General features: G+C 46.4%; 1 protein-coding gene across 3 annotated transcripts in view; it reads right to left on the reverse strand.

Annotated features, from left to right (window-relative positions):
• AKAP10 (A-kinase anchoring protein 10) overlaps window positions 1-19,529 on the reverse strand; it is a 504,896-nt gene that overhangs the window by 320,108 nt on the left and 165,259 nt on the right. For all 3 annotated transcript variants that reach the window (XM_086955011.1, XM_086955012.1, XM_086955009.1), the window contains exon 3: window positions 18,648-18,830. In XM_086955011.1, the coding sequence (XP_086811137.1) occupies window positions 18,648-18,830 (183 nt within the window). The remainder of the gene's footprint in view (window positions 1-18,647; window positions 18,831-19,529) is intronic.

A 19,529-nucleotide genomic window follows, 5' to 3' on the forward strand; every position in this document is an offset into this window, starting at 1 on the left:
CCTTCTGTATATGATGCCATCACTAAACTACATAAGATAGCGGCTGAAATACATCCAGATAATGGTACTTGGACTCTGTCAGGATGGTTCTGGTCAATACTCACCACCTGGGGATGGAAACTGTTAACGATTCTATGTATTATTGTGGGAATTCTGTTTTCTATTTGTTTATGTATCCAGTGTGGCCCAGTTTTTTGTTCTATGTGCTTGTCAGTTTTTGTACCCTCGAGACGAGCTCTTGCCCATGATAAAATGATGCTTCATAAAGAAGTAACACAAATAATGCTAATTGACATAGAAGATGAACACCCTGACTATGTCCACTATGAGGTAGCTTCAGCTAAACGCTAAAAGGGTCGTCTGTCGTATTTTGACGATGGCTGGGTTAGCGCTTAGCTTTGCTACACGATTCCCGCTTAAATTAGCTATACATAGAAACGCCATTTTGTACATGTTGGCGGCCATCTTAGATCATGAACGGCCTCGTGGCCGGCGTGCCCTTTAGTCCGTTGTCCGTTCCACTGACCACTCCAGTCTGCCCAGCAACAGGCTATTTTTAGTACTGGTCAAACCACACATGCGCAGTCCACACTGACCAGTCGTTCCTCAGGAATGTGCCGAAAACTGACCAGTGGGTTTGAAACCCTCCAATGAGCTGGCAGTATTCCAAAATATGTCCTTATATGTACATAGTGTTCTGTAACTTTGTGCCGCGTGTACGTTTTATTACCTGTAGAAGCATATAAAAGAAGGGTCACACCGATGTTCGGTGTGATACCTCTTGCATTACCGAAGGGTGCTGTTTGAGTGTACCACCACCCCATGGGGTCTTAATAAACTTGTTCTTTGCCTTCTACAGCTTCCGTGCCAACAGTTCTTGAGTGTAAAGTGGGTTATCTTTGGAGTGTGTAGGCCTTAGGAACCCCCATTACTTCAGTCGTAATTAAGTAGATATAAGGTAGGAATTTGCACATCAAGAAGAGTGGGTGAGACTACATCCGCCCCTTTCAGGTACACCAGGTAATGAGTCAGGAGTGCCCCTCTCTCTGCTCCTCTTTGCTTTATCCATCGTACCTTTGGCGAGCTGGGTCCGTATTGCATGCAGCTGCGCAGGTTTGGGTGGGGACCTGTGATGGAGGAGAGGATTGCATTATATGCTAATGACGTGCTCATCTTCCTGACTAACCTTCGTAATTCACGGCTGCGGGTGCTCCGAATGCTTGACATCTTGGTTGGGTTTTCGGGCTTCTAGGTTTCAACCAGTAACTCCATGCTTTACCTGGTGAGTGGAGTTGTGGCGGGGCTGTCCGGGCGTCAGGACTCCAGGTCCTCCCCAGGGGTTTTGTTATTTGAGGGTTTATGTCACTGCATAAGATACAACTAGTTAGACCGACTGACAGCTGATTTGTAACACTGGCTGGCGTTGCCCCCATCTCTTCTTGGCAGATCTGCCATCTTTAAGATAGTGGCCCTTTTGTACCAGCTCCAAAATTTCCTGTTTCCCATGCCTGGCTCCCTCTTCTCCACATCAATTCCGTTTGGCAGGTCTTTTTATGGGATTCTGTCCCATCGAGAAAAGTGTTTTAAATCTAGCGATGATGAAGGCATTGCCACTCCGGACGTTAGTTCCTACTATAGGGTGGCACAGTTGTATATACTATATGGGGGGGGGGGGCAGGCTGCTCTGGACCTTTCTCCTGCGACTCGGGTTATCTTCACAGCTTGAAAGGTGGTGGGTGGGTCCATGAGGTGGGAGAGATGCCTCACCTGGCATATCCCCTTATTGGAAGCTTCATTTCTGCCTCAGGTGGCTGAACTGCAGTGGTTCTAATGCTGGGACTTCATAGGAATCTCCGGGTTGGGGGACTGTCTTGATGGGGACATGATTAAATCCTTTGCAGCCCTTCAAGATGAGTCAACTCCAAAAGACCTAATTTTATAAATACCTGAAGCCACGCCTGGTGCTTTTACCCAATTTAGCACACAGATTATTTCCCAGAATTCCTGGAGGCCAAAATATTATTGACCAACATCCCGCAACACAAAATTTCAATCATGTACTGCTCCTTAGTATCAATGCCAAGGACACCTTTCCAGCACTCAGAGCAGCTTGAGTTCATGACCTAGGCCCCCTTAATGATGACTGGGGAGAGGTGTTGGCTACCCCACATGCGCTGGCTATCACTTCTCAGTACTGCCTCATTCAGCTACACTATCTGCACTAGGAAAAGGTTGTGGAGGAGAGGCATTATTACAACCGTCAATTGTTTGCACGGTTAGCCTGAGCTGGGAGACTTTGTGTATACGGTCTGGGGCTGTACAATTCTGGCCCCCTTTTGGAGCAGGACCTTAGACTGTTAGGAGGAAGTGCTGGGTCTCTACCTGCCACGATCTCCAAAGTGTGAATTTTTACACATCTCGGACGGCACAGATGGAGACAGATATGGACTAGCGCTGTTGTGGTTGTGCCTTACTGTAGCTAAGGGTGACATCATGATGGCCCGGAAGGAGGATGTAGCGCTCTCACTGGAGATTTGGAGGGAGGGGTTGGACCGTTGCTTAGGCTTCGAACTTTGCGATGATTCTGCCTGGGGCTGTCCTAAGCAATATTACAACATTTGGGAGGGCTGGGTGGACTACCATGGGATAAGACTGGAACTATGTCCTTAGCTGGGGGAATCCTTAGAAGACAAAATCAGAGGGCGTATATCCTGAAGGCGGGTCGAGGTGGTGGTGGGAAAGGGGGCTGTGTAGTGTGGAGCACATTTTTTCTTTTTCTTCCTTCTTGACTTCTGGTTGGAGGCAGCGCCAGCAGTGAGTGGTTTGTTGTTATCATTTTTGCATCATTTGCTTTCTTTAATTGTTATTATTGTTTTGTGGATGGCAGTCGTTATCAACCATACTGTCAGGCTGGACAGCCCTCCTATTTTGGTTATGTCACGGTTGTGTTCATTGCTAGTTTATATTTCTAGCGTACCGCTCTTTTTTATGCAAATTAATCAAAAAAAGTCTTGACAAAAAAACAAAAGAAAGGCAGTCAGAAGAAATATCATCCTTTTGAAAAAAAGTGTCTATTATTGAAAGATGATACGTGGATAGCAGCTGAAATTAGCCCAGGTGATGCAAACTATCAGCCAGCACTGGTGGGAGAAAATTCACATGTTTAATCACAAGGACAACGAAGACAGGAGAGGGAACCGGGGTGAAATATCATAGAAAAGGAATAAGCTGAGATGTACGGCAACATGCAAAACACATCACCGGTATCAACGTTACAAGAAACTGCTGTGATACCTTACCAATACCATGCGCAAGTAAGGGATAAAAAAAAAAGACTCCAGCTGTTGGAGAGGGTGTAACAGAGATAGCATACAAACACATTTAGTCGTGGGAGTGTCCACATATTCAGTTGGACTGGGGAACATTTTTTTTAGATATCATCAATTTTATCTGGAGTACAAAAGTGACAGATTTCCATCACTGGGTACAGAAAATAGACTCAACCAAGGTATTGAAAAAGCAGTACTAAATTTTTTATGGCACGAGAAGCTTTAATAAAATTTGGGAACTGTTGCTTACATTTTTGTCACAGGAAATTAGGTAGCTAATTTATTCCTGATACCTCAGAGCTTTAAAGGTCATAAAACCACAAATCTCCCAACTATTACAACTAACTACAAATAATGTGGTACAAGCAATAGTGCAGAAACCTTAGGGAAGAGGATTATGTGGGAAGAGATGGAGGGAGAGAGTTTCAGTGGTGTTATTGTAGATTGATGGGACAACTGGCTCCCAAAAGTTGAGACCAAACTTGAGTTGCTTATGTGTTGCTTCTTTTGCCTCAGGGTTGCAAGCATTGAGATCTGTAAAAACTTCCATAAAAACACTGATCTCATGAGAATGAAGTGATAGTTCTCACCTTATAGGCCCTGCACACTTAAATTATTTGTTTATCATAACGGAGATGCCACTGTGTATATATTACCTCTCCTCTCTTCTCTCCTGACCACATGAATAATCCATCCGTTTGCCTACATGTTTTGCTTGTGTTAGTTCTACAGCATACCAAAAAGCTGGAGGACTAGATTGGTGGGAGGAATACTGTTTAGTAAGCAAAAAATCTGCAACTTATTTGAGATCTTCTAATAATTTTGTATTCATGGTTTGAACCACCTGTTTATTATTTTATGTAAAGGCGGAGACTGAGTAAGTCTCTGACGTTTCTCTCTGTGACCTTTGACGAACTGCACATCAAACATTTTTGAATAGGTATGGTCTGGTATTACCCACATTAAAAAAAGATGATATGATTATCTGTCCACAGTAAGAGCAACGAGTCCAAGCATCTCACCATAGCTAAGGAGGAATAGATTAAGTTTGAAGTGTACCAAGGCTAGTGTGTAGAAAGACTCACTTGTGAGGAAGGGTCCAGCCTTTAATAAGATTGATGGAATCAGACTGCTCCTAGAAATCCATTAAAATACTAAAATCACCAATAACCAGCAAATATACTGCTGATAAATGAGAGAAATTGTAATAGCCCAGATATAAAATTTGTATCTGAAGTTCGAGGAAGAATACCAATAAAGTAATTACGGAAAAAATTAATCTTAAAACCGAGTTGTTCTGCTGCAGAGAAAGTGGTCCGGGTTAAAAGCGAATGTTTACCACGTCTTAGAAGACCATGGCTTGTTTGTATGTGGGGTCAAGTGCGTCTTGGTGTACCAAGCGTTTGTCAGCATGGTTGCATAGGTTATACACAGTTGTGGTGATCCTTGCAGGCACGGGGAGATCATTTACTGGAGTACAGAAGGGTGGTGTATTAAAAGGGCAATTTTCAGTTACAGCCAGATAGCCTTATGGTGGCCTTGAAGATGATGCCCCAGAGCTACAAACTGCCCATCCCAACTCCACCTTCTCAGTCAGTCCACATATAGGAGTTTATAACGTCTGGACCAGCCAAGGCTAAGCAAATGCTGTCAAAAAACAGAAAGCTGCAGTAAAAGCAGGACCCGGTGTGATTTCACTGCAGTACAAACAATGTTCAATGAGATGTCTCCGCATCATGGTCTGCTCCCGGCGTGATGCTAAAAGTAGATGCCAGTCTGATGCTACTGCTGTAAAGACAGCTTCCATTGTGAGGCCAATGCAGCAGCAATATGAGCCCAGTGTTTGTTAAAGCGGCACGGGTTGATCAACAAAGTAATCTTAAATGTGGAATAGAGCAGCACCACTGTGCTAGGCAGAACCAGCTAGGCAGGTATGATGAGTCAGACAAGCTTCTAGTTTGAAAGTAATGGCCATTGAGTGGGATAAGCAAGCATTGTATGCACAAGACACTTCTGGAAACGTATCCAAATTCGCATCTTCGTGTTGTTTGCAACAAGGATTATAATTGTGCCTATCAACAGGTGACAAAGCAGTGGGAACAATACGAAAATGCTCTAATACATCTTCATTGGCTGCATCCGTAGCTCTTCTCTTTGGCTTCAAAATGCCTCTTCATCCCAGCTTTTCACACTATTCTACATTTGTGGGCTACACTGTGTGCACTTTATTTATTTCAAAGAACGCATGACAAGGTTTACTTTTGAATCGGCAGCAGTCTCTGGATGTACCAGACAAACAACCAACTTTCTTATAGGCAATGCTACAGTTAGCGTGCATCAGTGTGACAACCCAGTAACACTTCCATAGATTTAGAGCCAGTTTACGACTGTATAATTTACCAAGCGTCCTCCCCACGACCTCCATGTAAGCAGGTGCTTGGCTCACTGCAATGTAAACTGCGTATAACCCACGCCGCATTGTTGTATTAAACAAACATTGATAAAACAGAACCTAGCCATTCGTTTCTCCTCCCACAACTTCAAAGACTAAACAGGTCATGGAATATTCAACTAAACTGGCAACCTGGGAAGTTTCTATAACCTACATCAGATAATATCAGGTGCTACTAAAAAAGAAGTTTGGACTCACCAATGCTTTTCACATCAATAGTAATGAAAAGCACACTCTTTAGAGCAACAGTGTTATTTAAAAACTCAAAAGTACATTCCTAATGTTTCCACCTTACCCCACTTTAAATCGGAGTCCTGAAGGAACTTTCTTCATATATACTAGTTTCTTAAGCATGTGCATTTTGTTCTATTGCTTGAGGTTTTTAGGTATAATCTCACTTTTCAAGATTCAAAGTACATACATTTTCCAAACGTATTAAAAAGGCGGGATACCCCTCTGAAGTGCAGTTTATGTCTGGAATAAGAAAATCTACACAAACATTCTACAAAGGCGTTGTGATGCCTTCAAGAGGAAAGAACCTTTTAGGCGGAGTCTTCGGTAAACACCAGTATTATTCAATGTGCCTCACGGGAGCTCATGACTGAGGATATTGCGTTGTTTTAATCATTTAGATGGATCACAGTAAAACATTCCTAGGCTTTTAATGACGAGTGTAGAAAAGTTCACGGAACATATATATATATATATATATATATATATATATATATATATATATATATATATATATATATATATATATATATATTTCTTTCAATTAATAAATTAGATGTTTGGGGGGGATTATGTTAACATTTTAGTTTGGCCCTACAGCAACTATGATATCTAGTATGGCTAGTACTGATTAGAGTGAAGAAGGTTGTGAGAGTTGAGCTCATTTTGTGTGGGCAGATTCTTTTTTGTAGGACTGTAATGTTTTTTCAATGAAGTAACATACCCTGAGAATTGCAGGTTAACAGGAAGTAAGACTCATGTATATGCTTCATTATTTTGTTTATGGCTCAAATCTTTTTAATCTTTTCTGCCAACCTGCAGGATAAATGTCTAGCAGTATACAACATATACATCTTGCTCGCCAGGCGGAGGTCCTGCATGTAATAAGCCAACAATAGCACCCTTTCTTAACCCCCCCACCCACCAACACACTTAATTCCAATCATGACTGTTCAGCAGTGTTCAATTGGTATAATGGGGTCATCCCTGAGCGGAGGCTAAGGAAAGTTCAGGAAGCAGCAAAATGCAAAGATATTTAGGGCACTTGAGTTCCAGAAAGTCTTGGGAAAGAAGGGAAATGCATGGATGTCATACGTTATTGCAGGTTAACTCATTGTTCGTAGTGGTTAGTGTGATTCTTTCCATTCCACGGATGTACCATGGGCGGTGGAGCCATCCTAAATGGGTGGGTGTATGGTTTGTTCCCCAATGTGAGAGAATGTTTTGTATGGCTGCCCCCAGCACAAGTCCATCGTATTTGGTTAGGTTTGTGTGTGTGCCTCATGGGTTGGAGTAAAAAGGCATACAGGTCGGAGAAAGTCCTCTTGTCTGAGGTTTTTCGTGATCAGCCATTTTTTATTGGCTGTAAGGTGCCGCTGAGTTGTGGCCTTATTGTCGGGGAGTAGGAGCCAGTGACGGCGTTGCAGGTAATGTAAGCTTTCCGTCTCTGGGAGGTTAAAGTCTGAGCGTAGCTATGGGAAGGGAATTAACCCTTCTTCATCTTTCATACGCCCCGTGAACTACATTTACCAGGATGCACATGGGCGAACTGTGCTGGGAGGTGAAGCAGTGTGCTCCCATCCCCCTTCTGTTTGATAAGGCTCCCTTGAGCCTCTGAGCTGACGAGCTCTTGGAGATGCACCTGTGGCCAGGGAGAGGTACAGAGACCTGAGAGGAATGTGGCAGCTTTCTCAGCAAACCCCAGATGAATTTTGTTTTATCTCTACTGACGACGTTTTTGGAGATGCACCTGTGCGCCAGAAAGAGGTACTGAGACTTGAGAGACTGTGGCAGCCTTCTCAGCCACCCCAAAAGGAATTTCGCTTTTGATCTTTACTGATGAAGGATAATATCCAGAAACACGTGTCTAGAGATTTACAGCACTAACCGGCACCAACTTTGGTGAACAACTACAGCTAAAAAATCAAGTAAGCAAATACTGTGAACTGCATTTACCACAATGCTAAGGGGTGAACTGTGCTGGGAGGTGAGGCAGTGTGCTCCCACCCCCCTTCTGTTTGAAAAGGCTCCCATTAGCCACTGAGTTGACAAGCTTTTGGAGATGCACCTGTGCGCCAGGGAGAGGTACTGAGACCTGAGAGACTTTGGCAGCCTTCTCAGCCAGTTGACAAGCTTTTGGAGATGCACCTGTGCGCCAGAGAGAGGTACTGAGACCTGAGAGATTGTGGCAGCCTTCTCAGCCACCACAGAAGGAATTTCTTTTTTTTTTTTAATTCAAATCTTTTTTATTGAAGATTGAAGAAAATTGAAAACAAAGACAATACAATAAGTCTTCCAATGCGTAGATGGATGTAGTGATGGCACAAAGACTCTTACAGTAATCAATAATTTCATTTTTGATCTCTACTGTATAAGGATAATATCCAGAAACACGTGTGTCTAGAGATTTACAGCACTAACCTGCACCAGCTTTGGTGAACAACGACAGCTAAAAATCAAGTAAGCAAATACTGTGAACTGCATTTACCACAATGCTAAGGGGCGGACTGTGCTGGGAGGTGAGGCAGTGTGCTCCCATCCCCCTTCTGTTTGAAAAGGCTCCCTTGAGCCACTGAGCTGACTAGCTTTTGGAGATGCACCTGTGCGCCAGGGAGAGGTACTGAGACCTGAGAGACTTTGGCAGCCTTCTCAGCCACCCTAGAAGGATTTTTTTTCTTTTTTTAAAAAAAAACAAATCTTATTCGTCAATGTGCACACTAGATGCATGACTCTGTACCCCAGAGTCCACTGCAGTATCACATTACATAAAAAAAAGTCAGCCATTGACTTTTAAAGGAAACCAGCAGCACAAGGTATAACGTACCATAAACAAGCCCACGCGCCACAACTGTTCCCCTCCTCCCCCCACCCCCAGAGTTGCACAACCAGGAATTTCGCTTTTGATCTCTACTGATTAAGGATAATATCCAGAAACACATGTGCTAGAAATTTATAGCACTAACCTGCACCAACTTTGGTGAACAACTACAGCATACATCAAGTAAGCAAATACTGTGAACTGCATTTACCACAATGCTAAGGGGCGAACTGTGCTGGGAGGTGAGGCATGGTGCTCCCATCCCCCTTCTCAGAGGCTACGGAAAGTTCAGAAAGCCGCAAAATGCAAAGATATTTAGGGCACTTGAGTTGCCGAAAGTCTTGAGAAAGAAGGGAAATGTATGGTTGCCATACGTTATTGCAGGTTAACTCATTGTTCGTAGTGATTAGTGTGATTAGTGTGATTCTTTCCATTCCACGGATGTACCATGGGCGGTGGAGCCATCCTAAATGGGTGGGTGTATGTTTTGTTCCCCAATTTGAGAGAATGTTTTGTATGGCTGCCCCCAGCACAAGTCCATCGTATTTGGTTAGGTTTGTGTGTGTGCCTCATGGGTTGGAGTAAAAAGGCATATAGGTCAGAGATAGTCCTCTTGTCCGAGGTTTTCGTGATCAGCCATTTTTTATTGGCTTTGGGGTGCTGCTGAGTTGTGGCCTTATTATAGGGATGTAGGAGCCAGTGACAGAGTTGCAGGTAATAGAAGCTTTCAGTCTCTGGGAGGTTAAAGTCTGAGCGTAGCTGTGGGAAGGGAATTACCCCTTCTTCATCTATCATATGCTCAGTGGAGCAGCAACTGGTCTGCTGCCAAGCCGTGAATGCACCCTGGTGATTCCCGGGTGAAAAATCAGGGTTATCGAACAAGGGGGACAGCGGGGAGGGGAAGAATGACAATCCATAGTATGTACTACACCAATCCCACGTATCCATTGTCACCTTAGTGATGGGTGAGAGGTATAGGTCTGGGGGCGGTGCGGTTTCTTCAGGAAAATAATCAACTGCCTGGTCTCGGAAAAGCCAGTGATGCTTGGGTTCATCCTTATTCCATTCAACCAGGTAGCATACTTGGGCAACGTTAAAGTATAATTGGAGGTTAGGTATACCCAAACCCCAGTCACGTGTGGGGAGGTAGCTAACCTCTCTTCACATCTCTGGTTTCTTCCCAGCCCAAACAAAGTGGTGGAATTCCACCTGTAGCTTATGGAGCATCCCTGTGAGAGGCTGTAGGGAGAGGGTTTATGTACACGTAGAGAATCTTGGGAAGGATAGTCATTTTAAGGACTGCAATTATTCCAAGCCATGATATCTGGAGACAACCCAACCGGGTTAATTCTAGTTGTGTGTGCTTATGTAGGGATCAGAAGTTAATGTCGATACTTTTCTGGAGAGAGGGTGCTAGTTGGATGCCGAAGTAGGGGATCAAATTCCTAGTCCACTGTATAGGAAACTGAGCTGCGAGTTGGGATTCTGTCTCATGAGATGAGGAGAGACTCAACGTCTGGGAGATCGCGACGTTGACACGGAAGCCTGAGGTGAGGCCAAACACTTTACGTTCGCTGAGAAAAGCATGTAGGGCTGGCACTGGTCTGTCTAGGGTCACTAAAAAGTCATCAGCATAAAGGCTGATTTTATGTTGTTTACCTCCAAACAATGTGCTAGTAATTGCGAGGTTAATGTGATCCCTCTGGGCCAGAAGCTTCATGTAAAGAGCAAACAGCAGGGGATACAGTGGGCACCCCGGCCGAGTGCCTCTGTTGATGGGGAAGAGTGTGGATGTGTGGCTGTTCACTCTTACAGATACAGAGGGGAGTTAGGAACATTTGAGTATCCAGGTGCTAAATCTTTTGACTACCCGAACGCCAACACTTGTTTTAAAAAGGGCGAGTGGACTATGTCAAACGCCTCCTCAGTGTCGATCGTCAGGAGCAGGAACTTATCCTTTGTGTGCGAGGCCTTCTCTATAATGTTCAAGACCTTTTTGTGCTCGTTTGACATTGGGGAATAAAGCCAGTTTGGTCTGGTTCTATGATAGCTGGCAAGTAGGGGTCAAGCCTAGCCACAGAATGCAGGTGAATAGTTTGAGTTACACATTCAGGACCGAAATTAGGCGGTATGAGCTGCACGGCTGCCAGTCCTTGCTGGGTTTGGGGATTACCGTCACAAGGGCGGTCAACATCAAGGCAGGGATACTACTTTGGGCTCAGAAGGAGTTAAATATTCGGGTCAGGAACGGTGCAAGAATAGGACAAAACGTTTTATAAAAAAGGGCTGAAACCCCATTGGGTCCCAGAGAGTGACTGTTTTAATCGCAAGATTACCGTGATGACCTCCTCTACCCTAATATCTTGTTCCAGGGCCACTGACTGCTCTGAGGTAATTGGTGTGATTTGAGCTTCTTCGAGATAGGATGCGTCGCGTGAAAGTCTTGAAAGGACTCAGCAATCAGGGCATCCTCTGTGATATTCGTCCCAGTTGTGTCTCGAAGTGTGCGAACCCCCATATTTTGCAGTCTAGTACATCGTTGGTGAGCCAACAGACTGCTGCATGTATCCCCACCCATTTAGTAATTGTGACGTTGTGGAAGTGCTGCATATTCTGCTATGTCTAAGTCGATATTCACTAACTGTGCGCATGCAATTGTTGTCAAATTCTTGGCACACCTGTACGTTGGTGAATGCCCTCTAGTTCCTTCACTCGCCTTGTCAGGGCATCTCTCTTTTCTTTACAACTTTTACTTTCCGCGGCTGAGACAGCGAAGAATTCGTAGTGGTTGACCGCCTTTAAAGGCTCCCAGAGTGTTGCAGTGGCTACCTCGGGGGTGTCATTCAACGCTAGGTAATTAGAGATGGCTAGCCCCACTTGTTTCCCAACTTCTGGGCGCTGCAGAAGAGTGTCCCGTAACCCGCCAACAATGGGTAGATCAGTGTGTGGGTGTCGAGTTGAGAGTGAGTGGGACCATGAAGTGGTCTGATAGAGCTGCCGGGAACAGCTCAACATCCGAGGTGAGGTTGAGGACATCCTTTGTACCCAAAAAGTAATCCAGTATCATGTGTTGTGTGCGTGCGATAGGTAGGAATATTCCCAAGCCATGGGATGTAATTCTCTCCAGATGTCGTGAAGGCCCATCTTCCCAAGTTCCCGGTGTCCCTCCTCTGAGAGTGCTCCTGTCTGCCCAAATCTGGGTGTGGACCTGTCAAGGACATTATCTAGTACTTAGTTAAAGTCTCAGCCTACAAGAACAGTTCAATCATGGGAGGAGAGAACCTCCGTGAACGCAGCTTGTATGAACGTTTCTTGGCCCTCGTTTGGGGAGTAACTGGAATGCCACTACTAGGGACCATTGCCCAAGGATCAAGTGTAATGCAAAGAGGCGGCCTTTCACCTCAGCCATTTTGGTGCCTATTGTCCCTCGAAAGGTGTGTGCGAACAGAAGCACTACTCCTACTGTTTTGCTGCATGTGGAGGAGAAAAAATAGTGTGGGAAAGAGCAGGATCTAAGCCTATGATAGTCATGCGGGAGGAGATGCTTCTCTTGGAGAGCATACGTCAGCCCCGTGCTCTCCAAGTAGGACAAGACAGTCCTGTGTTTAATTGAGCTATTGAGGCCCTTAACATTCAGGGTGATAATCTTAAGTGGGTGAGCCATTCCGGGAGCCCGGGGTAAGCGGAGCGTTCTTGGCCATGGAAATCATGGCGCTTCTCAGGCCTTACTTATCAGCCCGCTGATTGTCAATGTGCTTGCCCACCAGCGTTAAGAGGTGTCAGGCTTTGCCAGTGCACCAGGGATAGAATCAATGGCTGCCTGTTGGCCGTTTGTGATGGTGTGGGTCCAGTCTAGTGATCCGTTTACCCGAACCGCGGATGCACCAGCCTGGACGCCCGATGGGCAGATGTGTCGGAGAGGTTCGGGGGCCGGGATAAGCTGGTGCCGGGTCGATGCCTAGTACCTTGAAAGTTTCTTTGAAGGAGCAGAGGTGGTGGAGCCTCCCTTCCACCCGGAAGATCAATCGGAATGGATGGCCCCAAGCATAGGGCACCCCTATGTTCCGGAGATGAGAAGCTCCTGGTCTGAATGCCCATCTCTTTTGTAAGGTAGATGCTTTGAAGAGAGTGAGCGACTGGTCACGGAAGGTAATAGGATGCTTCTATCGTGCTGTACGTAAAATGTCCTCTTTTAACTGGAAGTCCTGTAAGCACACCAAGATGTCCACTGGAGGAACAGAGTCCGTTTGCTCGGGGCCTCTTCTGTGCGCCCGGTCTCAAGACTTGGGGGAGCGTCCACCACAAAGCTAAAGAGGTCCACAACATAGTTCCTGAGATCAGTGCCTTCTGTTTTGGGGGTGCGCCTCGGAACCGGATGTTGTTCAGATGGGACCTGTTCTCCCGGTCTTCTGTGTGTGCCTGTAGGTCCAGCTGCTGGTCCTGAAGTCGCAAGATTTCTTGTTGTAGCGCTTCCACATATCCATTGTCTTGGTCCTCCAGCGCGTAGACCTGGTCCCCCAGTGAGTCCCAGTCTCTCTTGATTTCCCGGATGTCTGAGGAGAGGTCTCTTGACATCTTGCAGGTTGTCTCTAAAAGCAGTAAACAGGGATTCCAGGAACAATAGGTTTATCATCTCCTATGGACCCTATTCGTCCTGTGTGTAGTGTGGTCGGTGCAGGGGGACACACACCGGCCATGACTCTTGGCGGTCTAAAAGCATTTCTTTTAAAGTGCAATCCTTTTTCGCTCTGGCAGCCGCCATCTAGGAGGAGAGGGACCAGGTGCCCCTGGGCCTTGTTCGTTCTACTCTTTGGCAATCCCTAGGGGAAGCACCTGGACTCTTGACCACCCAGATGTAGTGAGGAGGGAGATAGTCACTCTCTCAGGGTCGCAATTGTGCCAAGGTATACTCTGTTATGTCAGCTGAACAGTACTGAGGAGGGGTCCTAGGCTATGCCCTCATGTCCATCTCTGTTTTACCATGGGACGTTCCCCGGCAGGGACCACTTGGAGGCTCTTGACTGCCTAGGTTCAGTTAGAGAAGAGGTATCCACTTTCCCGGATTCACAGTTGCGCCATGGTCCACTCCTTAGGCCGGCTGAGCAATACGAGGGGGGGGGGGCAGGCTATACCCCAGTGACCATCGCTGTTTCACCCGAGGCCGTCGCACAGCATGGACCTCTTTGGGGTTCGGACCCGGTGAGGGTAATATAGCTGCCGCAGGCCAAGTATGTGCTGACCTCCAGGCGATCCACTGGGGTGGGACGCTTGTTCGCTCTTTCGGCCTCCTCCTTGCCAGAAATTCTCTCAGACGTGCCGCTCGCCGATGGACCAGCCGGCGTACACCAGGCTTTCAAGGAAGGCTGCGGGGTCCAGCTGCAGCCGTGCACGAGTGATCACCCTCCAATCAATGGGTGTGGGCCCCTGCAACGGCTGCTGAAGCCTATCCCTCCTCCTCTATTGGCCTCCACCTGGATTGCAGTGAGCTGCACCCTACGGAGCCCTGTGCGTTTCAGCCTGGCTTGAAGGCCTCTTCTGTGCAGGGGCTCCAGTGCGGCCCATGTGCGCTACTCACCTCAGCTTTAGGCCAAAGCCAACCAGTCTCGGAGGCTCCTCAGGATTCTCGGCGGTCCGAGACAGCGAGGACTCCGCTCCCTCGAGTCACTGCGTAACTAGCCTCCTCTGTATAGTGTCTGTTTCCGAAGCCCCAGCCGCCGCGTCATCCAAGTGCGGCCTGGGCCAGTACTACTGTGGCTGTGCGTCTTTCTTGCAACCTCACTCTCCCGGCTGGTCTAACACCTCATGCATGGGCCAAGCTTTAGTTCCACACCTAAGCAGGTGCTGCTTCACTGCTCCCGACCTCGGCAGCCATGTGGGATGCTGATGTTGCACGTCCCGTGGGCCAGGCCTCGTCCGCAATCTCGGTCTGCAGCTTGGGGCCATAGCTGCCAAGGTTTCAGATTGTTATGTGTGACATTTTCATAATTTCAGTGCAATTATGAGTGACATTTCAACAACTATGAATGCCTCTTCTCGCAAGTATATAAATATCAGAAATTACACTCATCTAAGGAATGAGAAACTCAAAGTAGATCTTAAAACTGCTGTAAAGCACCAGAAATATAAGGGCACTTCAGTGTGATTGTGCGAGGCGCGCTGCTTGTAAGCACCTCATGCCCATGACCCACAGGACCTCCAGCCTCGGCCTCCCTGAGCTCTGAGGCGCTCCATTTGGCCTACTATTCCTCTCACATTCCTACGGGGAACCCAGGCTGCAGGCACAGAGAGCATGTACAGCCTCGTCCTACAGATGTAAATGTGTGAGTCGCTTTGCTTCTAAGCACCTAACACCAATGATCCATGTCCACTCCAGCCCACCCTGAGTTCTGAGGTACCCACTCTGACCTACCATGCCTCTCACAACTCTAAGGGGTCACCCAGGCTGCTGACACGCATGTAGGGTCATGATACATGTGTGAATGTGCTGGGTGGTCTGCTTCTTAAACACACCACTGCCACCCAGAACCTCCAGCCTTCCTTGAGTTCTGAGACACTCTCTCAGCCCTGCTGTGCCTCTCACACTCATAAGGGTACATCCAGGCGCTGCAGGTACAGAAAGCACAAGACATATGAGCAGCCTACATTTAAAATTAAGAGTCAACAGCTGACTCATAGACACTGCTGCAGACAGGCACGGGTATTGCCTGAGCAACAAATAGCACTAAGCAGCTGAGGTACACAGCCAGAAGCATTATTTCATAAACTACCGATCAATTCAGTGACACTAAAAATACTTATAACCCCACTCCTCCAAAACCCCCTTCACCCCCAATGCACAGATCACAGCACACCGCAGCTTTCACAGAGACCTACACACCACTGACCAGAGTCACTGGCACGGCCCAATTAAAAAGAGTTAGTACAGGACGATGTGGGCTCGCTCCATTCCAGGACTCTTGAAAAGTACTGTGTCACTTACACTGGAGCCAAACAGATTAGTAAGAATGTACAAAGCGATGGGCACCGGTTGAGACTAGTGTAAATGCACAGCTGAATTTCTGTGCTTCTGTTCTTAGTGATGGTTTGAGCATGGGGTTATGTGGGGACACAGCAGCAAGGACTGCAGAGCTAAGAAGTACAAAACAGACACCCAGGCGTGGCAGGAAAAGAGGCAGAGTGAGGGCCTTACCGTGGTGCCTGAGGGACCAACATATTTTGTGCTCACAGTGAACCATGGCTACCGGCACAAAGGTCAGGCCCTGAGTCTTCTCAAGTCGCAAGAGGTGGGAGGGGCAAGCCACTGCGATTAGGCGAGCGAGAGAGAAATGTAAGGGCAGGGATACAGCCTGACTGGCGTCGGGGACTCTGCAGCACTGGTGCCAGACTCAGGCTGTGATCCACTCCTTCCCCCCCGCCCCTCCCCCTACCATGCCAGGCTCAGGCTGTTATCCACTCCGCCCCCCTCGCGGCAATCATTTCATTTTAAAAGGTGGCTGGCCTTAGTTCAGGCTGACTGTCCCTGATTCGAGTTCTATCGGGCCTGGCACCAGCTGCTGCACCAATCTTACCGTCCAGTGAGCGTCACGGAAGACTCCCACGATGTCCCACGATGTTCGATCACTCCACTGCACTGACTCTTCCTCAGAGCATGGCAAAATCGCATTTACAGCTTGTGGCCGCCATCATAAGCCCTACAGCATTGTTGTGAATGTATCTAGGACCCTAATTAAACATTCCCGATTTATGCCCTCATGTTGTTATAACAAATGATATCCTTATAAAGGCATAAGAATCATATCCATATTTAGTAATAGCCAATGCAATCCAAATACGGCAAGGCTACTTCCTTAGACTCCTAGAAAGTACAATGAGTTCTTTTAACAAACCAAACCTCCAGCAACCTGGGAATTCCCCATGCTTTTGTTTTGATTTGTCCTAGAACTCCTGCGAGCACTGAAAGAACGGCCAGTTCTTAGTGACATATTTTATTGACGTTTTATGTCCAACCTTACGTCAAACACGGCACCTTCCAGGTATAAATATACCAGCGTTTGCCTTAAGCAACACACCGTGGTTTGGAGCAGAGCGGCTATCTACTTACCCGAAGCCCACCTGATGCGAGTGCTGAAGGAAGCCGTCCCTCCCATTTTGACGCACTGAGAAAGACGCTGTCTTTTTCTCCTGCCGAGAAAATCCATCTCCAGTGTTTACAGTCGCCCTTGCGGGTTACTGGGAGATCGAGTCCTGAGAGCGAGATACAAGACCTCCTTCATTCTAAAACCAAGGTACGGAGCGGATTAGATCCTTAGAGAATTCTTGAGTCAGATTCTTGGCAAAACTAACTTAACTTAAAAACTCCTTAACTCCTTCCCACGTACTAGGCTTAGGTTAGGTACACTGGGGTAGGCGTATTTAGAAACATCAGTTGAGTGCGTTTAGTCAACTTTTATCATTGTATATATTTTATACATTTTAAGTATCATATGGCTCAGAAACCATATCAATGCTTTTACAGTATTATTTCATAATACTCCTTTTACTGTACGCACTTTAATTTATAACAAGTATTGCAATTGTGCCAATTCATTTCTCTTGCATGAGAAAGAAGACTGCTCAATAAATAACACCTTTTATTGAAAACGGCCAATTCTCTATTTCTCTGCACTCTGGTGAAACTAAGTATGCACAATTGACTGAGTGAAATAGCTATCTTTTGTTTTCACACAACTCTGGAGATATACTCCTTATTCTGGGGGAGCAAAGTTGCCATGTTTATGCGGTTGTCAGTCTAATCAGGGAAGTTAACTCCTCCCTGTTCATTCGAGAACGTTTCTAATGACCTCTGAGCTAGCTAGCAAACCTAATTAAGTCTAACATATTCAATAGAGACCTAGTCGACCTCAGTCCTACGTCTAAACTATCGTTTATGTTATTCCAATGTGCAGAGCCTATTGGGAAAATAGGAACTACACTACAGCATGGGGGCCCCTAAGAGCAGACAGCAGCGTTCAGAAAGCCGAGCGCGGCGCCACCTGCAAACCAATGAGCCCATGCAGTGCTGGCTTTTCCCTTAAACTTCCTGCGGCGCCAGATGGCAGCAGGACGTGACGTTCCCCGCGGTGCCACTGTCCAATTGTATCAGTTGGGCCCAGCCCTGGAGTCATGCGGTCTGACTCACGGCCGCAGGGCGCCATGTAATCACCACCTCCTGAATATGATGGATACTGTGTAGCATTAAATGATGATGAGCCTGCAGCGGCTTCTTAGCTCAGCTGGAAGCCCCCAAGCCTGAGGGAACAGCGCGCACACGCCACAGGCTGTGCGCTGTCACCAATCAAACAGTTCCTTCAACTTCACAATGGCAGCTGGCATATGCAGATATGTGTGACAATGCATTTCAGTGTGGTGATGCGGACCACCACACTGAAGTGCGTTACTCTAACGCCTGATGCGCGATACTTGCCAGGGCTGTGGGGCCGCACCATGGATTTTTGTCTCCGGCAGTCCGGGCTGCGGCTCCAGTTCAGGAACCCGCCACAGGGCTCCAGCATGTATTGAGGCTCAAAAGCCTGGCAGTCTGACGTGTGATGGCTGTGGGATTCAGCGTCGGGCCAGAGAGACGGGAAATCACGCCTCACCAGGTCGCCATCTTGGCCACGCTCCCAGTTATGAAGGTTATTTTGTTTAAAGAAATGTTTGTAGAACAGTGTCTTAGGTTCCCGGATGCCCTACAGTCAGGGCTGAGGCATATACAGGTGTTGTGTGAATTGAGAACAACATAGGCATATGGCGTTTAGACACAATACATTTCCCTTACCAAGGTCTCCAAAGTGAGCAGCCTCCATGTGACTGGGTTGCTTCTTAAGTGCTGCAGTTCTGCTGCTGGAATACGAGTCCATGTTAGCGGAGATTGCGTTGATGGCCACATGGCTTGGTCCGGCGGCCTCAAGTATTGCATGGTTTTTAGTGCTTCTGGTTGGGGAATGTACTGGTACTGCAGCTGAAACATATAAAGGAAAATGCAAGGGATTGGCTTCTTATGTACAACACATCACTCGATTGATTTCAGCCAATGAGTCCATGCTACATTAACCTTGGTAATAATGAGGTTGATTGCAAATTGCTTCTGAATAGCCCGAAGACAACCTAAAGAAAAAATTGTTTGAGCAAAGAAAGTAAATCGTCTTTTTCACAGAGAACCTGAGGTTGCTTATTGAACACACCATTTATCTAATGTGAAAATCGCAATGACTAGTTCCATATAGGACAATAAAACACATATTAAACTTAATTTACATCAAATATTTTTCATTTGTTATTGTAACACAAAAAATGCAATCACGCAAAGTAATGCATATGAATTATATAATTGTTTTTGATTCCAAGTACAGCATTTGTTATAATAAAAGCTAGAGTCAATGGTAAATATATGATTTTACTTTACTTTAGAATTATATCGCGTTCTTATATAGCAAGGTCATAGAAAGTTCAGATATGGTTTGTGGATTGATAGTTTGAATAGGAAAGACAGCCTGCATGAGTCAAACCGGCTTGTTTGTACATGGCTCAAGTGCGTCTAGGTGTTCCAAGCATTTGTCAGCATAGTAGCGTAGGTTATAAATGGTCGTGGTCGTCTGTGAAAGCATGAGGAGATCTCTTAATTGAGAAGAGAAGGGTGGTTTGCTAAAAGGGCAATTTT

Source organism: Lissotriton vulgaris, chromosome 2_1 (genome assembly GCF_964263255.1).
Source record: "Lissotriton vulgaris chromosome 2_1, aLisVul1.2, whole genome shotgun sequence".
In the NCBI taxonomy this organism is placed as follows: domain Eukaryota; kingdom Metazoa; phylum Chordata; class Amphibia; order Caudata; family Salamandridae; genus Lissotriton; species Lissotriton vulgaris.